This window comes from Haliotis rubra, unplaced genomic scaffold (assembly GCF_003918875.1).
Source record: "Haliotis rubra isolate DU_JTF1 unplaced genomic scaffold, ASM391887v1 Scf96, whole genome shotgun sequence".
Lineage (NCBI taxonomy): Eukaryota > Metazoa > Mollusca > Gastropoda > Lepetellida > Haliotidae > Haliotis > Haliotis rubra.
Window position 1 is genome coordinate 594,059 of NW_025767701.1, and position 27,097 is coordinate 621,155.

A 27,097-nucleotide genomic window follows, 5' to 3' on the forward strand; every position below is an offset into this window, starting at 1 on the left:
AACACTTATAAGAATTTTATCATCAAAAGACGAATCTGTCCATGTAAAATTAGCCCTGTTTTAACACATTTGCTGTCTTTAAGGAAGAGTCTAATTTCTCCTGTTAACTAATCTAACAATGTTATGATGCTTTCCACTGTTTGCAATGTCCATACCTTGCCTGTCATTACAATACTATGTATATGGGCCAGAGGCCTTATGTACAATAAAACATCTTGATCTTGATCTTTAACTGGTTTTGCCTGTTCGAGACATTGCCTGTTTGCGACTATAAACTAGATTTACTTGTGTGCAACGATGCGCCAGTTTATGTATGACGTCATGTATATGACATCGCTTGTAGTTTCACTTCTGGATCAAACATTGCAGTAAAGGAGTCTGTATGCTGTCAATGTGAAATCGTTTAATGGAATTTTGTCATGGAATCGAACTTGTGAATGAACCTGAATACATAACAACGACAGCCGAAATGGTTGTGTACATCTGGGCAAGGTCTATCAATATATTAGGACTGTCGTTGTATTGTGGACCTTCATCAGTTGATGAAGTTAGTGAATCACGTGAGCCAGTTCCGGGATGCGGTATCTATTGTCAGATCATTAACTCTCTGCTGGACTGACAACGTAGTCATACTGAAATCGGGAAGTGAGCGACAGTTGACGTGGTAGTATACATCTGGGCGAGGTCACCCAAACGATGTCAAGGTTTACCGCGCAAAATCTCATTCTAACTGATCTAATTCGTCAGCCAACGTCTATACAAATTCCTGTGTGTGTGTATTGAAAAGCTGACAGCAATATTATGCAACTGGACCATTCCCACTGTGAGGTACGAATTATGCAGAGAAATCAGTTGATTTTGGAGACACACAATGTGTTGTTTATATTAGCATTGGGAATGACCCACTGACCGGCAAGCGTGGAGGTGAGGTGAGGTGAGGTGAGGTGAGGTGAAATTGGGTTTAACGTCGTACTTGAGAATATTTCGCTCATATGACGACGTGCATGCGTGTGTATGTGTATGTGCGGCTGCTTGTACTAGCCCAGACAGAGGCTGGTTTTATAGTGCTAGCCAACTGAGATACAACGCCGCAGTGAAGCAGGAATGCCCCACTCAGACACATTATACTGACTCCGAGCCGACCAGTCCTTGTTGTACCCATTAATGCCGAGCGCCAGGCAGGGACCAACAAGTACCATATTTTAACGTCTTTGGTATGACGCGGTCGGAGATCGAACCCGCGACCTTCCGCTCTCCGGGCGGACGCTCTAACCACTACACCATGGAGGCGGTCGACAAGCGTGGAGGACAACTGTTGAGGCCCTATGATCCTCAAGGAGTAAAGAGGACTAAGTCAAGTACGTCAATGTGATCAGGTGGTTGTTCTCACTTACTTATTCGATGCATGTCATCGTATCCCACTTGCTAAGATCGATGCACATAGTGTCATGACCATGTTATTGTTTGCATTTAAAGCAATACGTTTGTGTCGTAATAGTTCGTCATCAAATATTCCTCTGTGATAAAGTTGTTAGAAAGTTTAGACTAAATCTACACCGTGGCTGCAGCAATGTAGATAATCCTCTGAAATACACAATGCCATTTTAGAAAGTGATCATGATCAAATGTAACATATGTTATATTTGGGATTACACTTTCTTAGTAAAGTACAGATTCTAGTAATCCTTCACCTTAATTAACAGACTCTACACACTGAAACACTTTACCGATCGCTTGCAAATTTAAATTTAGTTAAATGGCCTTATATTTCCAAAGTATTTCTTTTGGCTTGGTCGTAATTGTTTAAGGTAAAAACGGCGTTATAGACCATTCTTAGCCAATATGCATGACCTCGAGGTCAAATCGAAAGCGAGGCTTAAATAGGTTGACCCAAACTTGAAAATGGCGACCTCGGAAAGGAGAGATTACTGCTGTGTGCCTTTGCGTTGGAGTGATGCCTGTAGGGATTTTACGGTATCTTTTCACCATATTCCCAAGAATAAGATCAGAAGAAGGCAGTGGTTGACGAAAATACGGAGAGATCCTCGAAAATGATTCATAGTAAGTACAACTTAATTACGGCACATGGCATAGTCTAGATCTGCCGTGTAATGTAATGTACAAACTGTTCACTATGCAAGGTTTTAATATTAGGGGCACATGTACAATGTGAATGTCACACACACAGAGACACATTCAAACACATTCATATATTTAGTGTTTAAATATCCATTTCAGATGCTGCTGATTAAGGAATCTACCACAGTCACCATCTCAGATACAGTAAGAATGTCAGATCGTATTAAGTTAATTTTGCCAACTGACATGGTTTTAAAGAATTTAATACAACTGAACTTTGACCTATATGCTATCTTATTTACATATAAAAATATTGATTGCCCATACTGTCTAAAAAATGATGTTAGCAACTATTCCTTGATGTATATTTGTAATTCCAGAGATATATTTATTGTTTGTGTTGTCAAAGAGATAAGTGATGCTTTACAATGCTTATATTACAGTGAAGCAGACAGTGATACAGCAGCCACTGACCCCAGTCCTACATAGAACAACTCCAGCAAAACTAACATGAACAGGGGAGGCAACTCAAGGAAAAGGTTGACAAAATAGAAGAATTGAACAGAAAACTTGAACTTGAAAAGTTTGGAGTTTGTAAATTCATGTATGATGATAAACATTGATTTAACATTTTACAGTATTCCATCATTTCAAACATTGGCACTGATTAGCTGGAACTTTTTCATTTGTTGAATATCTTCCCAGGTTTTGTGAAGTACCTTGCCCAAACAGCACAATTTGACAGACATGAATGTAAATGAAATTGTTTGGTGCTTTTGTGTTGTGTAAATGATGGATGAAAAAAGAGACAGCTGCAATACATTCACATTGATGGATTTAACTGAAAAATACTAAGGTCTTTCATAATGGCATAGTTGTAGATGTAACTCATTTGCTGCTGTTTAATTAATAATTGATGAAAAAGCATAATGTATTTCATCCTTTTTGAAAAGAGTTAGTTGGGAATCAGAAAAAAACATCATTCATTGGTAAGAGATTATGATAATGTGTAGGGGGAGAAAACTATGATAAATTATGCATTGATCCAGCTGTAATTGTTGCCATTCATGTCAGACTAATCTAAAAGGATACTTCTATCAACATAAATATTGCACCCAATATATTTTCAATTTGCATCCTCTGAAAATTTTATTGTTATTCATCAGTATTACAGTTGGAAGCTATTGTGAATGTGTTTATTGTTATTGGACTTTTAAGACACCATTTCAAAATAAATTTTTATTAACTGCACTCCAGGTGTTCGTTATTTAGTTGGGTTAATTGTTTGCTGTAGTGTGAATCCTGTTATGTTAATCTGATAATATGTTCTCCTTAGAAATGTCTTCAGTTACAGTGGTACAAAATAAGTACACCTGATCTACAATAAATAAATTTTATGGTATAGTAACACAGTATTGAAAATTAGTTCAAATATTCCCCATACAGGTACCACTTGTCCATTTAGGTAAATTAATTATTCACCTCCAAATCAGTCAAGAAAGAACTTCAAAAAAATCATCCAGTTTTGTCTTGCACATTGTGTCCCACCAGAGACCATATAATAGATATGGTCTCTGGTCCCACTCATGTTGATTGAAATAAATAGTTTCTACATGATGATGTGGCGATTCGTTTTTCCTCTGCGATTGTAACATGCAGCTACGCACACATCCCCCATCACCACTAGTCCTGTACAACTGAAAATAAATGCGTGAATAAATACCCTATATCTATAAAACAGAGTCGATAGGACAAAACATTTTAAACAAAAAATACCAAACAAATAATTTCATCACATGAATAATAATAAAAAAATGTCTGGTCCAGATCCACTCGAGGAGAGCTATCTTGATCCTACTTTATAATCTCGATTATCTAGCTCAAGAATTAACAACACTACTCCCATGTGGAAGTGGATGATTTGAATCCAGGTCAGGAAATACGTCTTTACTTTGTTCATATGTTGATAAAGTAAACGTAATTGATTTCCTTAGTAATATATCCACTATTGTGACTTGAGAGTAGCTTCCCTTCATAAATGCTGAGCAACATGGTAAACGTTACCTAGATATCTAGGTCATATGACTTATCGTGATGTGTCGTGATGTACAGTAATTATTCACCCTTCAATCCGTGGATATGCTACAGAAACATTTGTGTAGCCCTTTCCCATTTCTCTGCGATTTCCCTGAACTACTGGACAGTTTCGTAATGTACCGTTGAAGGGAAATTTGAAACCAGGAAGTATACATTGAGTTTTGTCGCCATTACGCGATTGTGTCCTTGCCCCGTTTGGCCTCGTTTTGGTACAGATATGAATATTCATGAGGCTCATTAAGAATGGTCTATAGGGAGATCTCTTCATGCAAACCAGTCTATGCATGGGACCACAGGGTCACGTGTCAGCATTAATGAAAGCTACACAGATATCCCTCTAACAAAACAAAAACAAAAAATAAATAAATAATAAAATTAAATACATCTTGCGGTTTTGTCGCCCTGTGCATCTAGTTGAAACTACAAGATTATCAGTGTCACCAGCAGATGGTCCCACAGCTTCAGAAGATCCTGGTAGAATAATGGTATGTTTATGATATGACGGCATACCCGGCAATTGTCAACATCAGATATGGATATATTCAATCAATACATTTTGGGCGGATCCAGGAATTTTCAAGGGCTGGGGCTGGGGTTTCGAACACTCAGACACACTCTCGTCTCTCTTCAGGAAATTTTCCTATTTGATGGTATAAGTGCAAGTGCAAATACTTAGGTGGTTTGAAAAATAAGCACTGCTTAGTGTTGTCCGAAATTATGTTAGGCGGTAAAAAGAAAATTACATTTCACCGCTTTTTGTCGAAAACTGATTTTCCTCTGGCAACGGAGACAGTCTAAGTACACTTAGGCTCAGTATTATTCGTTTCACTGCTATAATATAAGCAGCGTAACGAATAATACTAAGCCTGAGCTATAAGCAGTGTAACGGATAATACTGAGCCTAAGTTTACTTAGACTGGCAACGGATACAGAGAGGTCACAAACGGATAAAGTCGAGGTTGCATGATTTCACTATGCTTTACACAAGGATATTGTAACACGGTCACTTGGAGAGCATTTACTGTGTACGCGAACATTACATTTCGTTCAAGATGAACCAGTAAAAACTATCCCAATGAACATATATCCACACCTTAGGGACCGTTCATAATTTATGGCTGGGGGGTCACCCATTTTGTGTATGTGTGTGTGTGTGTGTCAGCAATTTTGTACATAAAAATATGTTTAAAATTATGCTTGGAAATTATGGGGAGGGGAGGGGGTCATCCATTTTGTACATGACATGCAGGGGATCACTTATTTTGTACATAAATTTTAGGGGAGTGTGTGTGTGTGGGGTCATTCACATTGTACATGCTTCTCCATAAAAATCACCATACCACCCCACCCCCACCCCTAGCCATAAATTATGAACGGTCCCTAATTGGAAACACAAGAAATGTTGAAATCATACGGCACGAGAAATCACCTGATAGCCAAAATGGATGGCCCCTTATCTAGTATCTAAACATACGTGTTTGGTTTTAAATCAAATTTAGAGCTATTATAATTTCGTTATGAGACCGTCGTCCAGACACCCGAATCTATTACACAGTTGTACCTCTGATTTTCCAACACAGTATGTTCATGTCCTAATTGGCCAACCCTGATGTCGTACACAATGCAGTTTAGTAACAGCTATACTTTTTAAAAGACTGAGACTCACCTCTTAAAATAATTACACATACATTACATACATATCGGAAATTATCGGATGTTTCACTGTTACAGTTGACAGCACGACATTAGTTCGATTTCCGGCACGCCGTTTATCCAGACCATGCATGTGCGCAGCTGGATAATCGACATTGTAAACAGATGCCCTCTTGAACTGAACTTTAGACTCCTCACTGGAAAGTTTGAATGCAAGCAGCATTCTGTATATGTGTCAGCAATTTCTGTGCGATGTGATTTAGTGACACGGTGTATTCGAGAACAGTTTCCTGCTAACATAACAAAATGTCACTGCTTGTAGACTTTGTGAAATTCATCGAAACGTATCGAGGCCGCGACAAGATCATCCGGCTATGTTCTTATGCAGCAATGTTTATCGGTGGGGACAGCAATTCTCCCATCTCAGAGAAGGCACGTGTGATTGGCCGCGAGCTGAGCGCGTGCAGGGTGATCCTTCGACTGTTCGATGACCTGCCTATGCTGGCATATAACCTGCAGTATGGACTGGGACGCAAGGTACACAAGAGACGATTAAAACAGATATGTTTCGGTTTCCTGATGCAGCCATTGTAAGCAACAGTCATTAGAAAAAAATACAAGCAGCAAGGCATGTTTAGTGCATTGTCATTGTTAGCATCAGTCATTAGAAAAAAATATGACAAAGTATGACAGTTCCAATCAAGAAAACAACAGAATGCAAAATAGAATCGTGCTAGGGTATTCTGAGTTTTGCTAGGATACATTTCTGTATACAGATTTTGGCTAGGATACATTTCTGCGTACCTGGAGTACATATCTGTAGTACCCATGCCGAAAAAGACCCCTTCACCCAGACTAGCAGTATTTGATCCCAGACTCACATTTAAGGCGAAGAATACTTTTAACATGTTAGACATGTTTACAATACACAATACCCAAATTGCAATTAGTAACAGGAAAAATGAATCGAGCGATGTTTCCAACTTTACTGTGAAGACAAGTCCAGCAAGCTGCTGTACTTTACACACGGAAGCCGTGAAGGTCCAGGTTAGAATTGGTCTTCAGCAACCCATTCTTGTCATAAGAGGCGACTAACGGGATCGGGTGGTCAGCCTTGCTGACATGGTTGACATATGTCATTGTATCCCAATTGCGTAGATCACTGCTCATGCTGTTGATGACTAAATTGTCTGGCAGGAATCAATTCTTTACAGACTGCCGCCATGTAACTGGAATATTGCTGAGTGGGGTGTTAAACAACAACCAACCAATATGCCAACACACATTGAACCAGCAGGTTTATGTGATGTAGAAATGTGCATCCAGTATGCACAAGGAACCCAAGGAACACACAGTGATATTCACTGAAGCATATTCTCATAAATCATGACTAGCTTTATTAGCCCTGAGCTTTTAAGGAACCTGACCAAATTACAGTCCACTACACTAATTGATTTGTGCCATGATGGATAATAAGTAGGGCTGCGCAATATAACCGGTTTACCGGTATTTACCGGTTCAGACATGAAAATGATACGTATTGCGATATGCTGATCGAAAACCGGTATTTTGACTTGCATTCGGAAAAAACTTTGTAACGCTCAGAAATCTTCAGATATTTGCTTGTTTCATTTGTGCCAAATAGTATTCACATTTTTATTTTATTATGATTAAAAGTTGTTATTAAAGCTTAATCAAGCATAGTAATTTGGTTGTGTTTTTGTTCTATAAATCAAGCATTAACTCGATTATAAGTATTTTTTGGTTTAAAAATACTTCATGCAATATATTGCAATACATATCGCAATATATGCTTTCGCATCACAATATATCGCAATATGAAAAATCTCTGCACTACACTAATTGATTTGTGCCATGATGGATAATAAGTACTACTAGATGCTAGTGCAGCTTTTCTGTGACTTCTTCCCATGTTGATAGAGGGAATTCATTCATTTCATAATCTACTTTTGTTTGTCTTCTTTCAGAGAGGAACTAACCAAAGAGATGAATGCTTTAAATGCAAATAAACGTGGAAGTTTATGACAATGGAATGTTAAGATTACTGAGAAGAACCGAACTTTGTTATACACATTTGTATATACAGCTAAAAATGAAATACAACGTTAAGTCCTTTAACCTGCAGTCGAGTGGGGGTAATTTTTACTTGCAACTACTCCAGGCAACCGTTTGGAACACTGTCTTGTCTTTCTGAAATTTTAATAACTCAGATAGTTGACTTCAAGCGTGTACCCTCAAGGGGGTTGAAGTATTGTAAATTATTGTCCTCCTGAGAGGGTACTTAAGTCCTCAAAACTTACAAAGTCAATTTAAACTTACCAGGATTTTTAACGTAGTATTCTTGTTATTTTAATTTTGGCTAACATTTCTTACAATCGCCAGCAGCTGAAGGGATGGTGTAAATCCAACTAGGGTCCATGCAGGTAACAAAGGTACTGTAAGTCCCCATGGTCCATAGTGTGGTGATCTACCTTCAGTTGTTGGCGATCTATAGCCCGTTTTTATATTGTATCATCCTCTATAGTTAAACTGTTATAGATTTAATTTCTAGTTTTAAATATATATCTGTGATAATCTAGTTGTTTTACTGTCCTTCGTTGACATGTGTTTATAATTTAATTTTTAATCATTATAAATGTTTACCTTGTTTTAGTCACGATATGGCTGAAATATTGCCTATGTGACTTAAAATCTTAACTCACTCACTATTACTGAAACTCCCCTCAGTGTGTTAAAATGACAGCACCCATTATCAGTAGCCTATTAGAAGAACAAAAGCATCACATTACACTCACAATTTTTCTTTCTTCAGGAGAAGAACCCTTGCCTACGTGTGTGTGAGCTAGGCTCGAACCTGGTCAACCAGCTGTACTACCCTGTTGAGCACATTGCCTGGTGTGCCGACAAGCAGATCCTGAACATCAAATCTGGCAGCCTCTGGTTAGCGGGTCTCATCCTGTGGGCCATCTCTCTCACACTGCAAGCCTTCAAGTAGGTGTTACGCCAGAGGTCACCAAGGCATATTTAGGAAACGACACAGTTTATCTCCATCCTGCTGTAGCCTTCTACTACACTAACAGGGTCATATTTTCTTTGTTGTTTAATGCTTCACTGTGATGCTTGTGCTGGATGTCAGTAAATGTCGGTCAGTAAATGTATGTCAGTAAATGTATGTCAGTAAATGTATGTCAGTAAATGTATGTCAGTAAATGTATGTCAGTAAATGTATGTTAGTAAATGTATGTCAGTAAATGTATGTCAGTAAATGTATGTCAGTAAATGTATGTCAGTAAATGTATGTCAGTAAATGTATGTCAGTAAATGTGTGTCAGTAAATGTATGTCAGTAAATGTATATCAGTAAATGTATGTCAGTAAATGTGTGTCAGTAAATGTATGTCAGTAAATGTATGTCAGTAAATGTGTGTCAGTAAATGTGTGTCAGTAATGTGTGCCAGTAAATGTATGTCAGTAAATGTATGTCAGTGTACCAGTAAATGTATCTCAGTAAATGTATGCCAGTAAATGTATCTCAGTAAATGTATCTCAGTAAATGTATGTCAGTAAATGTATGCCAGTAAATGTATCTCAGTAAATGTATGTCTTTAAATGTATGCCAGTAAATGTATGTCAGTAAATGTATGTCAGTAAATGTATGTCAGTAAATGTATGCCAGTAAATGTATGTCAGTAAATGTATGTCAGTAAATGTGTGTCATTAAATGTATGTCAGTAAATGTATGCCAGTAAATGTCTGCCAGTAAATGTGTGTCAGTAAATGTATGCCAGTAAATGTATGCCAGTAAATGTATGCCAGTAAATGTATGCCAGTAAATGTATGCCAGTAAGTGTATGCCAATGTCTGTCAGTAAATGTCTGCCAGTAAATGTATCTCAGTAAATGTATGCCAGTAAATGTATGCTTGCTTGTTTCTTTCTTTATCTTCAGTAACCCATGCTTGTCATAAAAGGCAATGAACTTGATTGGATGGTCAGGCTCACGAACTTGGCTGACACATGTCGTCGTATCCCAATTGCATAAATCAATGCTCATGCTGTTGATCACTTGATTGTCTTATCGAGACTTGATTATTTACAGACCACCGCAAAAAAGCTGGAATATTGCTGAGTGCGGCGTTAAACATGTTAAACAAACAAGCCAACCAATATTTATTGGTTAATGCCGCATTCAACAATATTCCATCGATATGAAGACAGTCTGTAAACATTGGGGTCTTGACTAGACAGTGCAGTGATTGACATAAGGAGCATTTATCTACCTTTTTTATCAGGCTGCAACTACATGCAACCTAACCATCTGACCCTGTAAGTTACCTCCTGTGACTAGCATGTGTTACTGAAGACCAGTTCTAACCCTCATCTTCATGGGTACAGTAGTCAAGTGGTGAAGGAGGTATGTATGGTGAAGAATGCCCACCCAGGTTTTATTCTGGGTCTGGTAGTGTTTGGTTTTCCCACATGGTGTATGTATATTATTGAAATCAGCGTAAAGCCATGTGCATTCACTATGATGCAAGATCATTGCAGAAATGGCTCTGACAACAGAAGTAATAAATGGTTTACTGTTTAAAGGACTCCAAGATTGTTGACAAGTGCTTCTGATAATTGTCAAGTAGCCAAAGATATTCTGTGTTTACATGTGCTTGCTGACCGTTGTCAAGTTATCTTGAGCTGGTCTGTCTTTACAGGTGCTTGCTGACCATTGTCAAGTTATCTTGAGCTGTTCTGTGTTTACTGGTGCTTGCTGATTGTTGTCAAGTTATCTTGAGCTGGTCTGTCTTTACAGGTGCTTGCTGACCATTGTCAAGTTATCTTGAGCTGTTCTGTGTTTACTGGTGCTTGCTGATTGTTGTCAAGTTATCTTGAGCTGTTCTGTGTTTACTGGTGCTTGCTGATTGTTGTCAAGTTATCTTGAGCTGGTCTGTCTTTACAGGTGCTTGCTGATCGTTGTCAAGTAACCAGGGTTGTTCTGTGTTTACAGGTGCTTGCTGATCGTTGTCAAGTAACCAGGGTTTTTCTGTGTTTACAGGTACTTGCTGACCGTTGTCAAGTTATCTTGAGCTGTTCTGTGTTTACAGGTGCTTGCTGATCGTTGTCAAGTAACCAGGGTTGTTCTGTGTTTACAGGTGCTTGCTGATCGTTGTCAAGTTATCTTGAGCTGTTCTGTGTTTACAGTTGCTTGCTGATCGTTGTCAAGTAACCAGGGTTGTTCTGTGTTTACAGGTGCTTGCTGATCGTTGTCAAGTTATCTTGAGCTGTTCTGTGTTTACAGGTGCTTGCTGACCGTTGTCAAGTTATCTTGAGCTGTTCTGTGTTTACAGGTGCTTGCTGACCGTTGTCAAGTTATCTTGAGAGGTTCCTTGTTTACAGGTGCTTGCTGATTGTTGTCAAGTAACGAGGGCTGTTCTGTGTTTACAGGTGCTTGCTGATCGTTCTCAAGTAACAAGGGCTGTTCTGTGTTTACAGGTGCTTGCTGATCATTGTCAAGTTATCTTGAGCTGTTCTGTGTTTACAGGTGCTTGCTGACCGTTGTCAAGTAACCAGGGTTGTTCTGTGTTTACAGGTGCTTGCTGATCATTGTCAAGTTATCTTGAGCTGTTCTGTGTTTACAGGTGCTTGCTGACCGTTGTCAAGTAACCAGGGCTGTTCTGTGTTTACAGGTGCTTGCTGATCGTTGTCAGGTAACCAGGGCTGTTCTGTGTTTACAGGTGCTTGCTGATCGTTGTCAGGTAACCAGGGCTGTTCTGTGTTTACAGGTGCTTGCTGACAATTTGTCAAGTAACCTTAATATGTTCTTTGTTTACAGGTGCTTGCTAACAATTTGTCAAGTAACCTTAATATGTTCTGTGTTTACAGGTGCTTGCTGACCATTGCGAAGTTAAAAAAATCAGCCAGCAGACTAAAGAAACAGAGGTATCTTGACACCCAAGACCAATAGTATGTAGAATTAAAAGTATTTTAGTAATCTAGATGGATTCATTTCCTTATTTTGAAGTGAAGCAACTGACAGGTTTATAGCAAGCACTTATGTATTTGTTTCAAGTCATGATAAATATACTCCATTTCAGTAAATTAGATAAGGGTTAATTGCACAAAGCAACACAATTATGATGACTCCAGTATAGATTAGAAAGAGTCACAGTGATAAGATTGCTTTATGCAAGTGGGCACAAATTGGGTGTAATTTATCGATTGACAAAACTGAGATAGTGTCGTAAGAGTTACCTCCCTTCATCTTTCATTTGTGTTGGATGTGTCCAGGGTTTGTTAAGTTTTATTTTTCCATTGATGCAAGGGAGCCAGTAGTTGGTTTATTTTCTGATCTGTATACCAAAACCTGTTTTGTTTTAGTCAGAGTTCCCACAAAACAAGTTTCCACAAGCCTAGTCTAGTTGTACTGTCATATAGGCTTGTGGGCAAGTTGAAAACTAGAAGTTTAATTGTAGTGAATAGATTGGTTATAGTGATAACTAAAAAATGTGACATATATGTCATCACAATGAATACTTCACTAGATTTGCATTCGTACCATTCCTTCATAAATTGTCTCAATTTACTACATTCCTCCATTACTTGTAAATATAGGTGGGTCGTTCTTCCCTTTGATCAGAGTAACTACAGTTATCTCCCTTAGATCATATTACTAATGGTTGCACAAAACCATATATTTTGCCTATTGACTTCCATAATAGATTAAAATTATATGAAATTAATTAAACTATCAACAAATGTTATATGTACATGTGTACACAGTCTGGTTTAGAGACGGCAATAAATAACAAACAAAATCTTGTTTAAATTGACCGAAATAATTATTGAAAATCTAGTCAGCATTTAAAACTGGATTGATGTACAGTTCAATAACACAAAATCTGTTACAAAATCATCCAATCACACCTGCCAGATGATTCATTCTGCCTTAAAGGATTCTATGCAAACTGCTGGTCAAGCAGATTTCAGTACAGGATTGCTACATTTATCATCCCAAACTGTTCCACAGGAAATATTGCTTGTGTGAGATCAAACAATATCTTCTAGGACAGTAGACCGTATAAGTTGAACTGTATAAGTACACTCTTACAAAAAGGTGTACATTTGACTTTACTGTCATGGGAAATGTACGAAAGATAATTTTGTTCTATTTTGAAGCTCGATAAGCTCGCTACCGACTATTTGACATGTAAAAAATATGGCGTCTTACTCTCGACTGGAGTTTTAAAATCAGTGAAAGCTTGAAACGGCTATAAAAATGGTTAATTATGTTGAAGTTGAGTAACATTCAATGTATAAAATAGTTTAGATAAAGCAGTGAAAGTAAGGGTTATGTGCACATAGTGAACACAAAAATAGCTATTTGAACGGTTTTCGAACTCTGTGCACTGCATGCATCATATATCATGACGTCATACGATTGTTAGCAATACAGCTTCTCAGTGGGGAGTTTGATGGTTACCGTGGCAGCGGGTAATGTTATTTCCAGTTGTCACCCTCCTTGGAGGGGTGACATGGAAACTTGTAAAAGTACCATTGACCAATGAAACTGAAGTATTTTACATGAAGGTATAATAATTGATTTTGTACAATGCCCTGATATCATCATTTACAGGACTCGCAATGCTTTGACGTAAAATACCTGATGACGTCACAATGCTACAACATCGCTGCACTGCAACCCTAATGGCAGTACCATGTTCAGAGACTAGGGATGGGTATTGCAGAGAATTTTCATTTTGCGATATATTGCGATGCGAAAGCATATATTGCGATATGTATTGCAATATATTGAAGGAAAGTTTTTATGACAAAAAACTACTTATTATCGAGTTAATGCTTGATTTATAAAGCAAAAATAACAAAATCACTATGCTTGATTAGGCTTTAATACAAACTTTTAATAATGACAAATAAAAATGTAAAATAATGTTTGGCACAAATGAAACAAGGAGAGGAATAATGTAGAAACGGAAGCGTCCGCAGATTTCCGAGAGTTACAAAATTTTCCGAATGCATGTCAAAATACCGGTTTTCGATCAGCATATTGCAATACGTATCTCTTTCATGCCTGAACCGGTAAATACCGGTAAACCGGTTATATTGTGCAGCCCTATCAGAGATGTACATTTTTCATTGAAAACTAATGAAGAATGATTTTTTTATAATAAATAGAATCTCACACTTGTGTTTTCTGATATGAAATATGTCAACACTCATTGATAAAAGTGAAAATATCCTCGGTAAGCTTCGGACATGTGTAACTTTATCAATTTGTGATGATATATTTGATATCAAAAGACACTGGGGTGAGTTTCTCGGTTTACCTCCCTTTGACCATATTAACCTTAGGTTACTCAACACCAAATGTTACGCAGTGGAAATGAAAACAAAACTACGGTAACTAAATATGAAGTATGGAAATGTGCTATTTGGGGAACTAAACGTGACTCTCTTTCGACAAATAAGTAACTTAATGTGATACCTTAAATTCTATTATCTACACTATCTAGCTCTATTGTAGCGTAAAGTCTATAATATACAGTAGCTCTATTGCAGCTAGCTATATGTAACTTCTATTTAGATGCACTATGAAATTCTTTATATCAGTCTATCTAAATCCTATTTTGACGAGCTGTCACCCAACTCAAGAAACACCCTAACTCAAGGGAAACCTGAACTCAACTGACGTCTAAACTCAAGTCAGACCTTAACCCAAGCATAACCTCAACACAACTGACCGATTCAATCGTTTCCAATGTGGTCAAGAGCATGTGGTCTGACCGGACGAGAAAAGTCATTAAATACGTAAAATTGTTGTCGGTTTTAATAACTGGATGGATGTGCTTATCGTAAAAAATAGAAATCTTGCACTATTTCATCCAATCACAGCTGTCACATGTTTCTATCTGGCTATCAGTTTACAAACGCAACTGGCTCAGCAAGTGATTCTGATTTAGTGTAGTAGAACTTATAGTTACCTTGTTTTAGACAATATTAACCGTCTTTCATGACTTGAGTTTTTTTGCAACCTTCAGCAGGCATTTGAGACAGATCATATTTCAGTGTGTCATCTTCAAGCACCTGTATTTATATGTATTTTAGTTCAAGCAAATGTAATTATTTCGACCCAGAGAACTTTTGATAATATATTTTCAAATAAACATTGTATACTGTTTCATCTCTAAAAAACACATTTGTGCTAGGACTGGGATTTGTGTAGAATTTCAGAAGAACAATTTTTGAAAGTATGTTTGCTTTGAATGATACAGTGTTGTATATTCTTAATTTCAGTATGCAGTAATGAAAATGTAAGCCTGCTCCTCTCTATTAGTCATATTAGGGCCGGTAGGGTAGCCTAGTGGTTATAAGCGTTAGCTAGTCATGCTGAAGAACCGGATTCCATTCCCCACATGGCACAATTTGTGAAGCCCATTTCTGGAGTCTCCCGCCGTGATTTTGCTGGAATATTACTAAAAGTGGCGTAAAACTAAACTCAATCGCTATTAGTCGTGTTATTTGTAAAAACACAATCACCAAATACCCACCATTGTTTGCAACTATGATAGTATCAATCAATAATATTCTGAACTTTTACTGACATTTATTGCGTATTGGTTATAACGTTTGCTTGTCAGGCCAAACACCCGGGTTTGATTCCCCACATGGGTACAATGTTTAAAGCCCATTTTTAGTGTCCACAGTCATGATGTTCCTGGTATATTGCTAAGATTGCTGTAAAACTAAACTCACTATTCAATCAACAATATAAAGTTTGTTCTTGACAAGTTGAGTTAACAATGTCGTATTCTTCCAGTTACGAGAACTCAGAACAGCGGGAAGAGCTGCGGATGCAGCTTCACAGTTTACAGAGTGACATCTTCAGCCAGTACCTGCTCCTGGTTCAGTCAATGGCCGACCTCCTCAATGCCATCAACTGGCTGCCCAAAGGATTTCTATGGGCGGGACGGTTTGGTGCCGCCAAGTCGGGTCTGTTCGGCCTCACCTCCTCGCTCATCATGCTGTTCCGCCACTGGTACACCCGGTCCTGATACTCCGCGTCATACTTCAGACATACAACATTAGAATTAAGAAAGATATTCCCCGGATACAATGTAAAATATATTCCAACTATGTGAAAAATACTTTACCTGTAATCAAAACCTACATTCCCTAGATATACAGCAGAATAATATTATATTTTGTGCCAAGGTATTCATGTTTAAAGGAGTTTGAAATATGATATACAAAACAAAATGTTCTTTTTTATTATTGTATAGTCAGAATTGCTAATAATTGCAACTTGTTTCAGATGTCAATTAATCCAGATTGTACATATATTATTAGGGCTGGCTATCGATATATAGATTGTAGCGATCGATCATGGTTATACTCATGTCAGTTGAGAAATATTGAAGTAACTTTGAGCAAAAATGACGAAAAATTATGAAAGAAATTAATATATTTCACATCAGTGGTGAATGGTGACATATTAAGGCTTGGATTACCAGCTTAACGCTGTAATGAACATGCTTTAGGAGCAGCTGATAAATAAAGATCTAACTTTGTGAATATTCTGAGTAAATATTAAAACTATTTCATCACACAAGTATATTTACGATATTATGGATTACACAATTTTCATTTCCATGATCATTTAGAATGATTCCCATCAAGGGTTCGAAATACCCCATATATTAGTGTGCCATGGCACGGTAATTATTAAATGGCATGGCTAAAAAATGTTCTCGGTGCCCTTTTGACGCACCTGATTTTTCAGAGACATAACTCACATTTAGGCATTTAATCCCCAAAACAATATATATATATTTTTTTTCCAAATTAAATAATACCATACATATTTGAATGCTCATAAACCCATTTCTTAATTTAACAATAAATTTCAAATGATCATCATCATTGTCATTTATTCTAAAAACATGTGGGCATACTCAGTTTCTGAAAGGCACACCTAAAATATTTGTCTGGTGCCCTAAGACACACTTAGAAAAAAAGTATTTCTATCCCTGCCATCCACAATATTTCTGATTATCAATGTTTTGAGCAGCCTTATATATTACTAATTGTTGTATATTGGCCATGGCATCTATTCCGAGACGTGCCAGGTCAGGTGGAACTAACCCAGAATACTCTGTCCTCCAGAATCAGGGGCAGGTCCACCAGGACTTGTACAATTCTGATATTCAGAATTTCTGACTTACAGTATTTCCTTCATGTGTTTGTTCCATTCTCATGTGGATCTACCACGGCAATGTCATACATCACTTTATTGTTCACTCTGCAGACCTTGTAGAACAACTTCTCAGACCCAAAGCTGCTTGTGTTCCAGATTAAACACGTCTTGTATAGCAGTCTTGCAGTTATTCATATATGTGGCATTTTAAACCCAATTTGGAACATTCCAATTTTGACTCTTCCAGATGGTCTTTGTTTGAGTCATGGATAAGACTGTCAGTGCTTTATTATTTAGTGCGCTTTAGAATAATGTAAATATTGTTCTGTGTTAATTGTCATATTTAAAGTAAGTGGGATGGAAGTATTGACAAAATAAGCAGTATGTTATTAAAACCCTGTGTGTGAATGTATGAATGGCAGAGGCAGCGGCTTTGTCACCACCATCATCATCATCATCATCGTCGTCGTCATCTCTACTTGGCACTGTGTTGTGACCTTTTGGCTTGCCACAAAACTATGAATGTTGGGCCTGGTTGTGTTTCTATGTTTCTCACAACCATACCCTTGTTTGTGGTTTCACCAAAGTGGTAAAGATCTCAGACCTTTCATCCCACTTGCTCAACCATTGCCCTGCCCTGCCCTGCCCTGCCCTGCCCTGCCCTGCCCTCAGCTTTTGCTCACTTGCTTACCTGCCTGCCAGCCCACATCCTCACCAACTTCTCAACCATCTGCTTGTTTTTCCACTCACATAACCACCAGCAAGCCCGCTACCTCACCCACTCACTCAACCACCTGCCCATCTGCTTGCTCACCCAATCACTCAACCATCTGCCCATCCGCTTGCTCACCCACTCACCCACCTGCCCATCTGCTTTCTCACCCACTCACCCACCTGCCCATCTGCTTGCTCACCCACTCACTCGACCACCTGCCCACCCACTTCTTAAACCACTCACTCAACCAGCTTGTCTTGACTCGACTATTTACAGACCGCCACCATATAGCTGGAATATTGCTGAGTGTGGCATGAAACTAAACTCACTCACTCAACCACCTGCATACCAACCCACCCATCTACTGATTCACTAATCCCATCTACTGATTCACTAAGCTCTATTATTTGGTGTATGTTGGTCCATGAGAGCTATGCAATTCTGTATGATCTATTATTCAGCACAGTTAAACAGCATGCAATATTATTCAGGTTAAGCATGTGTGTGTTACTTAAGGTCTGTTATAAATGTTTGAATTTCTGTTATGCCGAATGTTTGGGCAAACTATTTCAAGGCAACCTGATGTTGAATATTTAGTGTACTTGAAATTCAAACCATTATGTATTTCTCATTTTTTATCCAATGCTGCATAAAAGTGTATTTTTGTCCCTTATGGCGTCAGGATTTTACTTTCAGAAGTATTACCCCACAACTGGAATCAACCCCTCATCCTTAGTCTTTCAAACACTGCACCCATAAGGTTCTTCTCTACCCAGTAGTACAAACCTGTTTTGTTTCTGAGGGGCAGTTAATGCAACCTTGATTGTTCCCCATGTGTAATGTCGTTGTATTTGGGATAAAGCTGGAAGTAAGGCTGAGTTCCATCAGCTGGTATTCCATAGACATCCAGGTCACACAGAAATCAGGCTTCTTAACATTGTACCCATGTGATTGTTCGAACCCAGGTCTTCGACGTGACGAGCCAACGGTTTCTAGGCTACCCCACCGCCCCTTGACTCATGGGACTTCAATTTCTGGGACTTCAGTCCTGCCCTACAATGAAGCGTGTGACGCATCTGGTTTCACCCTAGGCAAGTGAGTTTGTGCATGAATAACCTCTGTTCACTCAGCAGTGAATGGGTACCTGGTGGGATAAAAAACATATGACTGTGGTGGAGTCTACTAATGCCTACATTGAATAATGCCTACAGTGTTAAATAAACAACTTTACGCACCAGTGCTGCTGATTGCATCTGCCTTCAACCTTTCAATAAAGTGGCATGGTCCTATTTCAAAGTGCACTAATGCCTACAGTATATAGAAAACAGTAACTTTCTATGTTGAGAGACATTTTATTTGGTCATTCATATACATATGTACATTCATATACATATCTTTCACATTGTTGTCATATTTTTCTTAATTTTTTTAAACTTTATTCATATCTTTCACATAGTAGTTTGTTTTGAGATAAATAAATTTACATAAATAAACAATCATTTATTTGGATTAAAATGTAATTAAAACTTAATTTGATTCATGATTATATATACATATATACATCTTTCACACAGTCAACTACCACATTCATTAATAAAGTCATTGTGGTAACCAAAAGTAATTTACATGTATACACACAGTTTCACACATTCATCAACATAGTCATTTGGTTTCAAGCTAGCTTAATCAAATATCCTGCAGCAGTCAGGAATTCCAGGGGCGTCTTGATACCAGATGTCAGCTGGACCCTTCAGACGAGTGAGTCTCTGGTCAATTTCTGTGTAATGCGTCCTCTTAGAGTGGGGTGGGGGCGGGCGCCTCATCGAGCCATTGCCCAGCTTATTTCTCTCCGCTATCTCCAGCTTCTGCAGAACCTTCACACAAGGCGAAAATGTTCGGTGGGCTCTCTGGGCGGTCTTGTTGAGATCTGAATGCCAACCCTCGAGATGATTGTTAGGTCCTTGGGCTGGTGTGGTGGTGATTCCATAGTTGACCGGAACCGTGCATGATTAGATCTACCCAGGTGCTGGTGATGTAGTCCTGGAACTCATCCTTCTGTCCAATGGCAGGGGCGTCGTCCATGACCTCTATCCAGGCATTTTGTACCATGGCCACTGGGAGGAGGGGAGTGCTGCTGCTCGTCGGACCCATCTGTGGACCTCAGGATCCTGCTGGTAGGCTTTGCTGAAGCCGAGGTTCTGTACTTTCCTCCAGAGAGCCTGGCTGTAGTGGAAATAGCATTCACGGGCGTCGCGGTTGGGGAAGCCGGTCTCAACAGCGTTGATGGCAGCGTTTCGAAATCCGTCTGGATGACATCAGGCTGAAGAAGCGATCCGTTGTCTGCTGGATCTTGTCGTTCAGGAGGCGTGGCAGGCGTTCATAGGTCGTGGCGTTGGCGATTGACGGTAGACAGAAGACCAACTGGGTAATCTTCCCTCCGACTAGGCCATGGATGACGTACAGCTATTCCCAGAGAGAAGGACAGGAGTAGAAGGTGCCGTCCATGTAGAGGGTGTCCACTTCTTGCAGGAGGGTCGAGGCGGTCACTTGTGGCTGAAGCAGAGAATCTTGTCATCATCACCGTCATCAATGCAGAGAAAGGGCAGTCATCTGTAGTCTCCTTGAAGAAGTCGGGTAGATTCACCTCGCTGGCGTCTGGGAAGTGGCATCATCTTCCGTCTCTGCTTGTAGAGTCCACTCTTCATAGAATGGAACGACTTGACTGTTGCTGCTTCACCTTGGTCAAGTCGGGAAATCTCCTCATCGTAGATCACCTGAACTGGCGTCGTCTGTGTCTGTACCCGCTGCCTCAGGGAACTGGCAATCTTCAGGGCTACCTGGTCTTCTTGTGGGTGGTTGTGTGGGGTCTGATTCCGAACAAACTGTCCGACTGTCGTACACTTGCCAAAGCAGCCACCTTGAACACACTTCCAGTGTACACACGTCTGTCGCCTGTTGTTGAGTCTGTAGCGGTATCCCTCCAAGAGTACCTGCTGTCCTCCTTTCTGTGATGTGAAGTATTCGACTTTCTTGGGATTTGCCATGATTTGCAATGAAGATTTGTATGACAAGCATTTTAAAGCAATACATTTCCTTCTCCCTTTAATAATCTCTCTATTAATTACTTTACTCTTCAATTTCCTTCTCGTGTGAGAACTAAATGCGTATGGAATTATCAAAACATAAGCTAGCTAACGATTTAATACTCTTGATCTTACTCTTTACTCTCCTTGCTGGCCTCCCCTAATCCCTTTGTAGGCAAAAGTGCACACTAAGTGGAACAATCTACTTGTGTGCAGGTAAGCGTATCGCTGTCACTGCAAACATTGTAGCTATTATTCCCTGTAGGCATTATTCACTGTAGGCATTAGTAGACCTAACCATGACTGTTAATCTTCTGACGCCTCAGCTTGGGTTATCCAGTGTGATAAATTGGGCTTTAACGATGCATCAAACTATCGATGGATTGCATTTGTTGAGTCTCCGATAGCAATTAATCATATCGGAAACGAAAAACTATCGATGCATCGATAGTATGTGTGACTGTCAGTAGTTTAGTAATTGACTTTCGTTGATTAATGCGCAGCGCAAAATTTCTATTAAATATTTATGATTTTTTTGTATTTATTTTCTTATGTTTGGGTGCAGACTTGCAGCTTCTTTGTGTTTATGTTTTAACTGTTTACTTGATCTTTTCAAGTTTAATCTTTATTTTTCAAGTTTGTTGTCGGTTATTGAAAGAGACTGAAACTATAATCAGCAACAAAAGTTCTTGTGACACATACATGTTTGGATAAATTTGATCATGTTTAACCCAAACCATAAAAAAACACGTTCACAATACGATAACAGAGCATACAAACTCATTTTGACTGTTTGAAAACCAGGTGAATAGGCTTTTGGTGTTTGAAAACCAGGTGATATAGGCTTTGCACGTCAATTTCGTGAAAAACGAGTAAGTCTGTGGGTATTTAAACATGAGTTGCGGATAGATTTTTCATTGTGGATAAAGATACGTTCACTGAGTGTTACCTGAAAAGACGTTGAATGTCGGACCACAAGTAAACTCATTTGATGCCAAGGCTTTCTGAAAATGAACGGTGGCGGGCACTTGGAATGCTCCAAGCAGGAACCGAGCAACGTCGATTTAATGTTCACAGGAACTGTATGGAACTTGTGGCACCGACATCAGCAAACCAATCACGCGAGAGACCATCCCCACAGTGGTTGACCACATGTAACGACTCAACGACAAGACAGCTGGATCAGATTAGAGTTTGAACTGTGGTTTTAGCCCGATAGCATTCACTTGGTCATCTTACTGCTTACAAACATGTCGAATCACAAGATTATGAATTGAAATTGTTGCATGTATGTTATCTGTATCTAGTATGCCATCCAAATCCAGATTTGACTTAGTGGAATGATTTACTTGCTAAACTAGAAGCAGACCTCAGTAAGCGAACAGGCTGTACCACGGTATTTTCCGTGTGTTGATGTAGCGACTCTCGGGTATGACGTCACGCGACCACGTGACCAGCTACCTCATTATCTTGCGTATTCGCGAAATGCTTTCGACGGTGGTGCGTTTTAGATTCCTAATACAAGCTGTATAATGAAATATTACCGTTTTTAACAGTATTTTGTAAATAGTATATATACCCAGGGATTCATTAAGAGCAAAAATAAACAATGTGAAGTGACCTTTATAAAAATCCTTTAACATTAAACAAGTATTTGTACATTAAATGTATTTGTCTTTCATTTGGTTTAATGTTTTCTTCTATGTCACTTTGAATGGCGTCACAAGAACTTTTGTTGTTGAGTATATTTCAACTTATTTCAATTTCATATAAACTGTACATTCATTTGGCAAATGGCCTCAAATGAGACAATATTGCAATGGTATTTCAATAGTTGGTGCCAATAGCATGATGCAATAGACTATAGATGTAAGGACAGTTGTTTCCCCGGTCACCCCTAGTAATCATGTGTTAGAGCATGCACAAGTGCGTGGAAACAGGTATTTTAGAAATAGCCGTTATTATTATCTGGGTTTTGGAGCCCACACTCTCAGTGAAACACCTGATCGCAACACCCTCAGCCAAAGATGCTTCACATATATGGAAGGTCTGGCAGAGTCCAGATATCGTACTTTGTGTTCCTCAATGACAAGTGTATATTGGCACAGCTCCCATGGCTGAAAGCTATACAAACACAAAATTGTGCCTTTAGAAGGTGGTCCAATGGAACATACATTATATACTCATGAAAACGAATAAGGGAACACATGAAAGTACAGCGTTCCTTTATTCTTTTCTAGGTTTCTTCACAAGGTATGATTACACTGTGTTTAAAACTCTGGAAATAATAAAGGAACGCTTGTACTTTCATGTGTTCCCCTATTCGTTTCTATGAGTATATTTGGGATTACCGTTTCTGCGTAACGTACAAATTGAAATATTTTTAGGTGTTGAGTCCGTGATTTGAACCAACACCCAGAGCGAGGCACTGTTGTCTCTGTGGCAGAGTTAGATCTCTGGCATTGTGTGCGGTGTTACATTTCTGATGGCAGTGGACCCGTGAAGATCCAGGGTAGAATAGGTCTTCAGCAACCCGTTCTTGTCATAAAAGGCGACTAACGGGATCGGGTGGTCAGTCTCGCTGACTTGGTTGACACATGTCATCGGTTCCCAGTTGCGCAGATCGATGCTCATGCTGTTGATCACTGGATTGTCTGGTCCAGACTCGATTATTTACAGACCGCCGCCATATAGCTGGAGTATTGCTGAGTGCGGCGTACAACTAAACTCACTCTAATGGCAGTGTGTATTTATGTACATTGACTTGAGACAAACCTTCTTATCTTCTATTTTTTGCAATGTGGTGCGGTGGGGGTAGCCTAGTAGTTAAAGCGATCGCTCATCACGCCAAAGACCCGGGTTCGACTCCCCATATGGGTAAAGTGTGAGGAGCTCACATCTGGTGTCCCCGCCGTCATATGGCTGGACTATTAACTTATTAAGTGGCGTAAAACCAAATTCACTCACTCTTTGCAATGTTATTTTTCATGTTCTGTGTGTTGTATTTGAATTAATCTTTCACTATTGATGTCCATGTGATGCCTTAAATGATTACAGAGAACCTGAGGTGTGTGGATGGAGAGGACGCAGAATAAAGGTTTTGAGGAATACAGATGCCATCACATTGTCGTAAATGATATTAAGAATTGACAAATTTCACTCGAGGAGGAATAAAATGACATTGTTTTTACCAGTGCATCTGACCCGTTGAGATCCGGGTTAGGATTGGTCTTCAACAACCCATGCTTATCGTAAGAGGCAAATAACGGGATCGGGTGGTCAGGCTCGCTGACTTCGTTGACACATATATCCCAATTACTTAGATCGATGTTCATGGTTTTAGTCACTGGTCATTCTTTGGTCCAGACTCGATCATTTATAGATCGCCGCCATATTGCTGGAATATTGCTGAGTGCGGCGTTAAACAACATACAAACTAGTTGTAAACTAATGGTGAAGGTATCCTGCCCTACCTGTAGGAACCCTACCTGTAGGAACTGTCATTAAGACATGCACAATCAATTGTTCACCTGAAAAACACACGGAACGTATGGTGCAGGTCATTCTCTTCCCACAGAAGTTGCTTGTCATATCTTCCTACGAACCCCTGTTCTAATACGGCCATATTTCCCGGTTCTCGTAAAGTCCCCTAGCGGCAAAAGATCGCAACACGAATTATCTCCCTTCTTTCTTTCAAATCAGAACACGTGTTACATCGACTTAGATTCAACTTGACTAACACAAGCAAATGTGGGGCCACAAATATCCCCCATCTGCCGGGGACTTGTGTTGATGTTACACACAAGACGTATAATGGCTAGCTTGTCCGTTGTCAACGAGGGCGATGGAGACGCCACTGATCCGCCATGACATGACTGAGTTCTGTCTAGAAGAAACGTTTGCGCATCGCGCAGGGGAAGAAGTTTAGTTTTCTCGAAGCATACGGAAATTACCGAGGCCTTGCGAATGATCACTTTTGAAACAACGTCGCTGATTGCACAACTAAATCTGATTGCCTCCAATCACGAGTCTTGAACGCTCACACCATGAAAGGGCCGTATTAGAACAGAGGTTACGTAGGAAGATATGACAGGAGTAACCTCTGTGGGAAGAGAATGGGTGCAGGTCGATATGAGTAACAACGGATACCAGCACTGGTGCGTCTAACATGGAAATGCCCTCAACATAACTGTTGTCATTCGTAACTACTCGTCCCTTCCCGTAACCTGAAAAGAAGACAAGTGCCCCTTTCGTAGCCATTTGCCTGAACTTGACTCTGAGCGCAAAAGCGCAGAGAGAATGAAATAGTAATTCCTGGAAGTACTGAATTTAAAAACTAACCTATTCATGATCACTGATATCAGTTGTACATGAAATCGCTAATTATAATTCTGAAACGTTGCCGATGAATCTAGAATCGGTTGGGATGTTTTTCGAAAATGCACTTACACGAACGCCGTAGAGCGCTTTCCGCCATATTGCATAGTGTTTACAAAATCACGTTTCGCGAAGGCCGGTATTGAGACGCCTATTACATCACGTATATTTCATATTCAGCTTCGAAAATGCATCACTGAATTCCCCATACATTTTGGAATCAAATTGCAACTGGTCTGTGTCACCAATACCAACTGTCTAGATAATATGAGACGAAACATATTGGGTGTGAAAACGAACGCTGTGCGAAAGACAGCGCTGGTACGAAACGTAAACAAAGACAAATTCCGATTTTACACTGTCTAGCATTTTCTGAAATTTCCCAACATTCATCCGTTTATTCATAGCTTGCAATAGCTCAATACCTTTTGAATGGAAAGAGTATCGTAGTAAGAAATAGGAAATTATAAATAGATACAATGCAATGATTTGATAATTCATAAGAAATTGTCAAAGTTTCCGTGCAGCGTGACGCCATGACTGGCGCAAAATCACGCAGAACGACAACGGTAATTATCTGCATTTCTGTCCTTTTCTCTTACGTATAGTGAAAACGATAAAAACGTATAACAATCCACAGATAGTCAGAATCATTCTGATTACTTACATCTCCTATTTATGTACAAACGATCCCTGAATCAGTGGAAGGGTCCTCGCAAAATCCTGTGTACCCTTGTCAGCAAAGCCGCCATTTTGTAAGAAATCGGTCAGCGGTACGGTAGTGATTACGTAAGTTCTACATATTAGGCAATTTCTTTGAGGTGAAGGTTGGTTGAACAAGAGTAAACACAATCGCCATATCCTTCCGATTACATCAGTATTATGATGTATATTTTGCGGATAGTTCGATACTTTTTCATGAAACTGACTTCAGTATCTACATTTAGCCTTGTTCAATATCATATCATACGTGCATATAGGGTTTACGGTGTTTTATTCTTTGAAAGTTTTTGATTGTTTGAATCATATTTACATAAGAAATTGACATATTTATTGCAATACACCATATTCTAAACCTTTACACAAGTGTTAGAAGATCAAACGTAGCCATTACTGCAACTACTTTAGTTCCTATGATGTACAATATTCAATTTATTTGGACTAATATTGCAATTTCATATGAACAGGTTAATGAACGGTGATATAATTCAACCTTATATGTAAAACTGATAATATTAATGACAATGATTTATATATGGTATGAAATATATATGCACACATATTTAAAGGAATTGTCTTGTTCATTGCATAATTTTGTGTCGTTTTATAGACAAAAGAATGATGCATATAGATCGGCAAGGTGCGCGTTTGTTGGAAACGTTTTATGATTCTCTATCATTGTTTTCGATAATATATTCAATTCATATTCGATTAAATAATATTGTGATGACAGGATATCAAACTCTAACTACTTATAGGAAAATTGTTGAAAAATATATATACCATCTCATGTGTTAATTCGGACAAATCTTCTATCCATATTCTAATATATAGTTCCATATATAAAAAGCTATCTTTTTTGCATCTTTCATTGCATACGTATGAAGAGAAATAGCTTCATAATCATAAACAAACAAAATTCTTATCCCAAACAAAATATTCGGGTGTTGTGAAATATTATTTTTATTTACGTTAAATTGATGCCAAACAGGTGCGCGTGTTGTTCACAATAAGATACGCTGTCAAACTGTCTAATTGTTGATATATTCAGGACACTATTTAAATGGAAAAATCAGTCATTTTAAGTTTTGTTTAAAGAGTGTTAAATTCTGACATAGAAGTCTAGACCTTTTATACAATTAATGGAAA

At 38.9% G+C, this 27,097-nt stretch overlaps 1 protein-coding gene and 1 long non-coding RNA gene across 3 annotated transcripts; both read left to right on the forward strand.

The window, feature by feature from the left end:
* Positions 1-326: 326 nt before the first annotated feature.
* LOC124265069 (peroxisomal membrane protein 11C-like) lies at positions 327-16,303 on the forward strand. Of its 2 annotated transcripts, none has more exons than XM_046699861.1 (5): positions 327-828; positions 5,908-6,366; positions 8,663-8,841; positions 11,725-11,805; positions 15,677-16,303. In XM_046699861.1, the coding sequence occupies exons 2-5, from the start codon at positions 6,136-6,138 to the stop codon at positions 15,909-15,911; spliced, it is 726 nt and encodes a 241-aa protein (XP_046555817.1). In that variant the 5' UTR covers positions 327-828; positions 5,908-6,135; the 3' UTR covers positions 15,912-16,303. The 2 variants fall into 2 exon arrangements, with proteins under 2 accessions (XP_046555817.1, XP_046555818.1); XM_046699862.1 differs by having other exon boundaries at positions 11,725-11,781.
* A 5,085-nt stretch (positions 16,304-21,388) lies between these two features.
* Positions 21,389-22,532, forward strand: LOC124265104. Its single transcript, XR_006895341.1, has 2 exons — positions 21,389-21,655; positions 21,686-22,532. It is a non-coding gene; the product is annotated as an uncharacterized LOC124265104 (long non-coding RNA).
* The last annotated feature ends 4,565 nt before the right edge of the window (positions 22,533-27,097 follow it).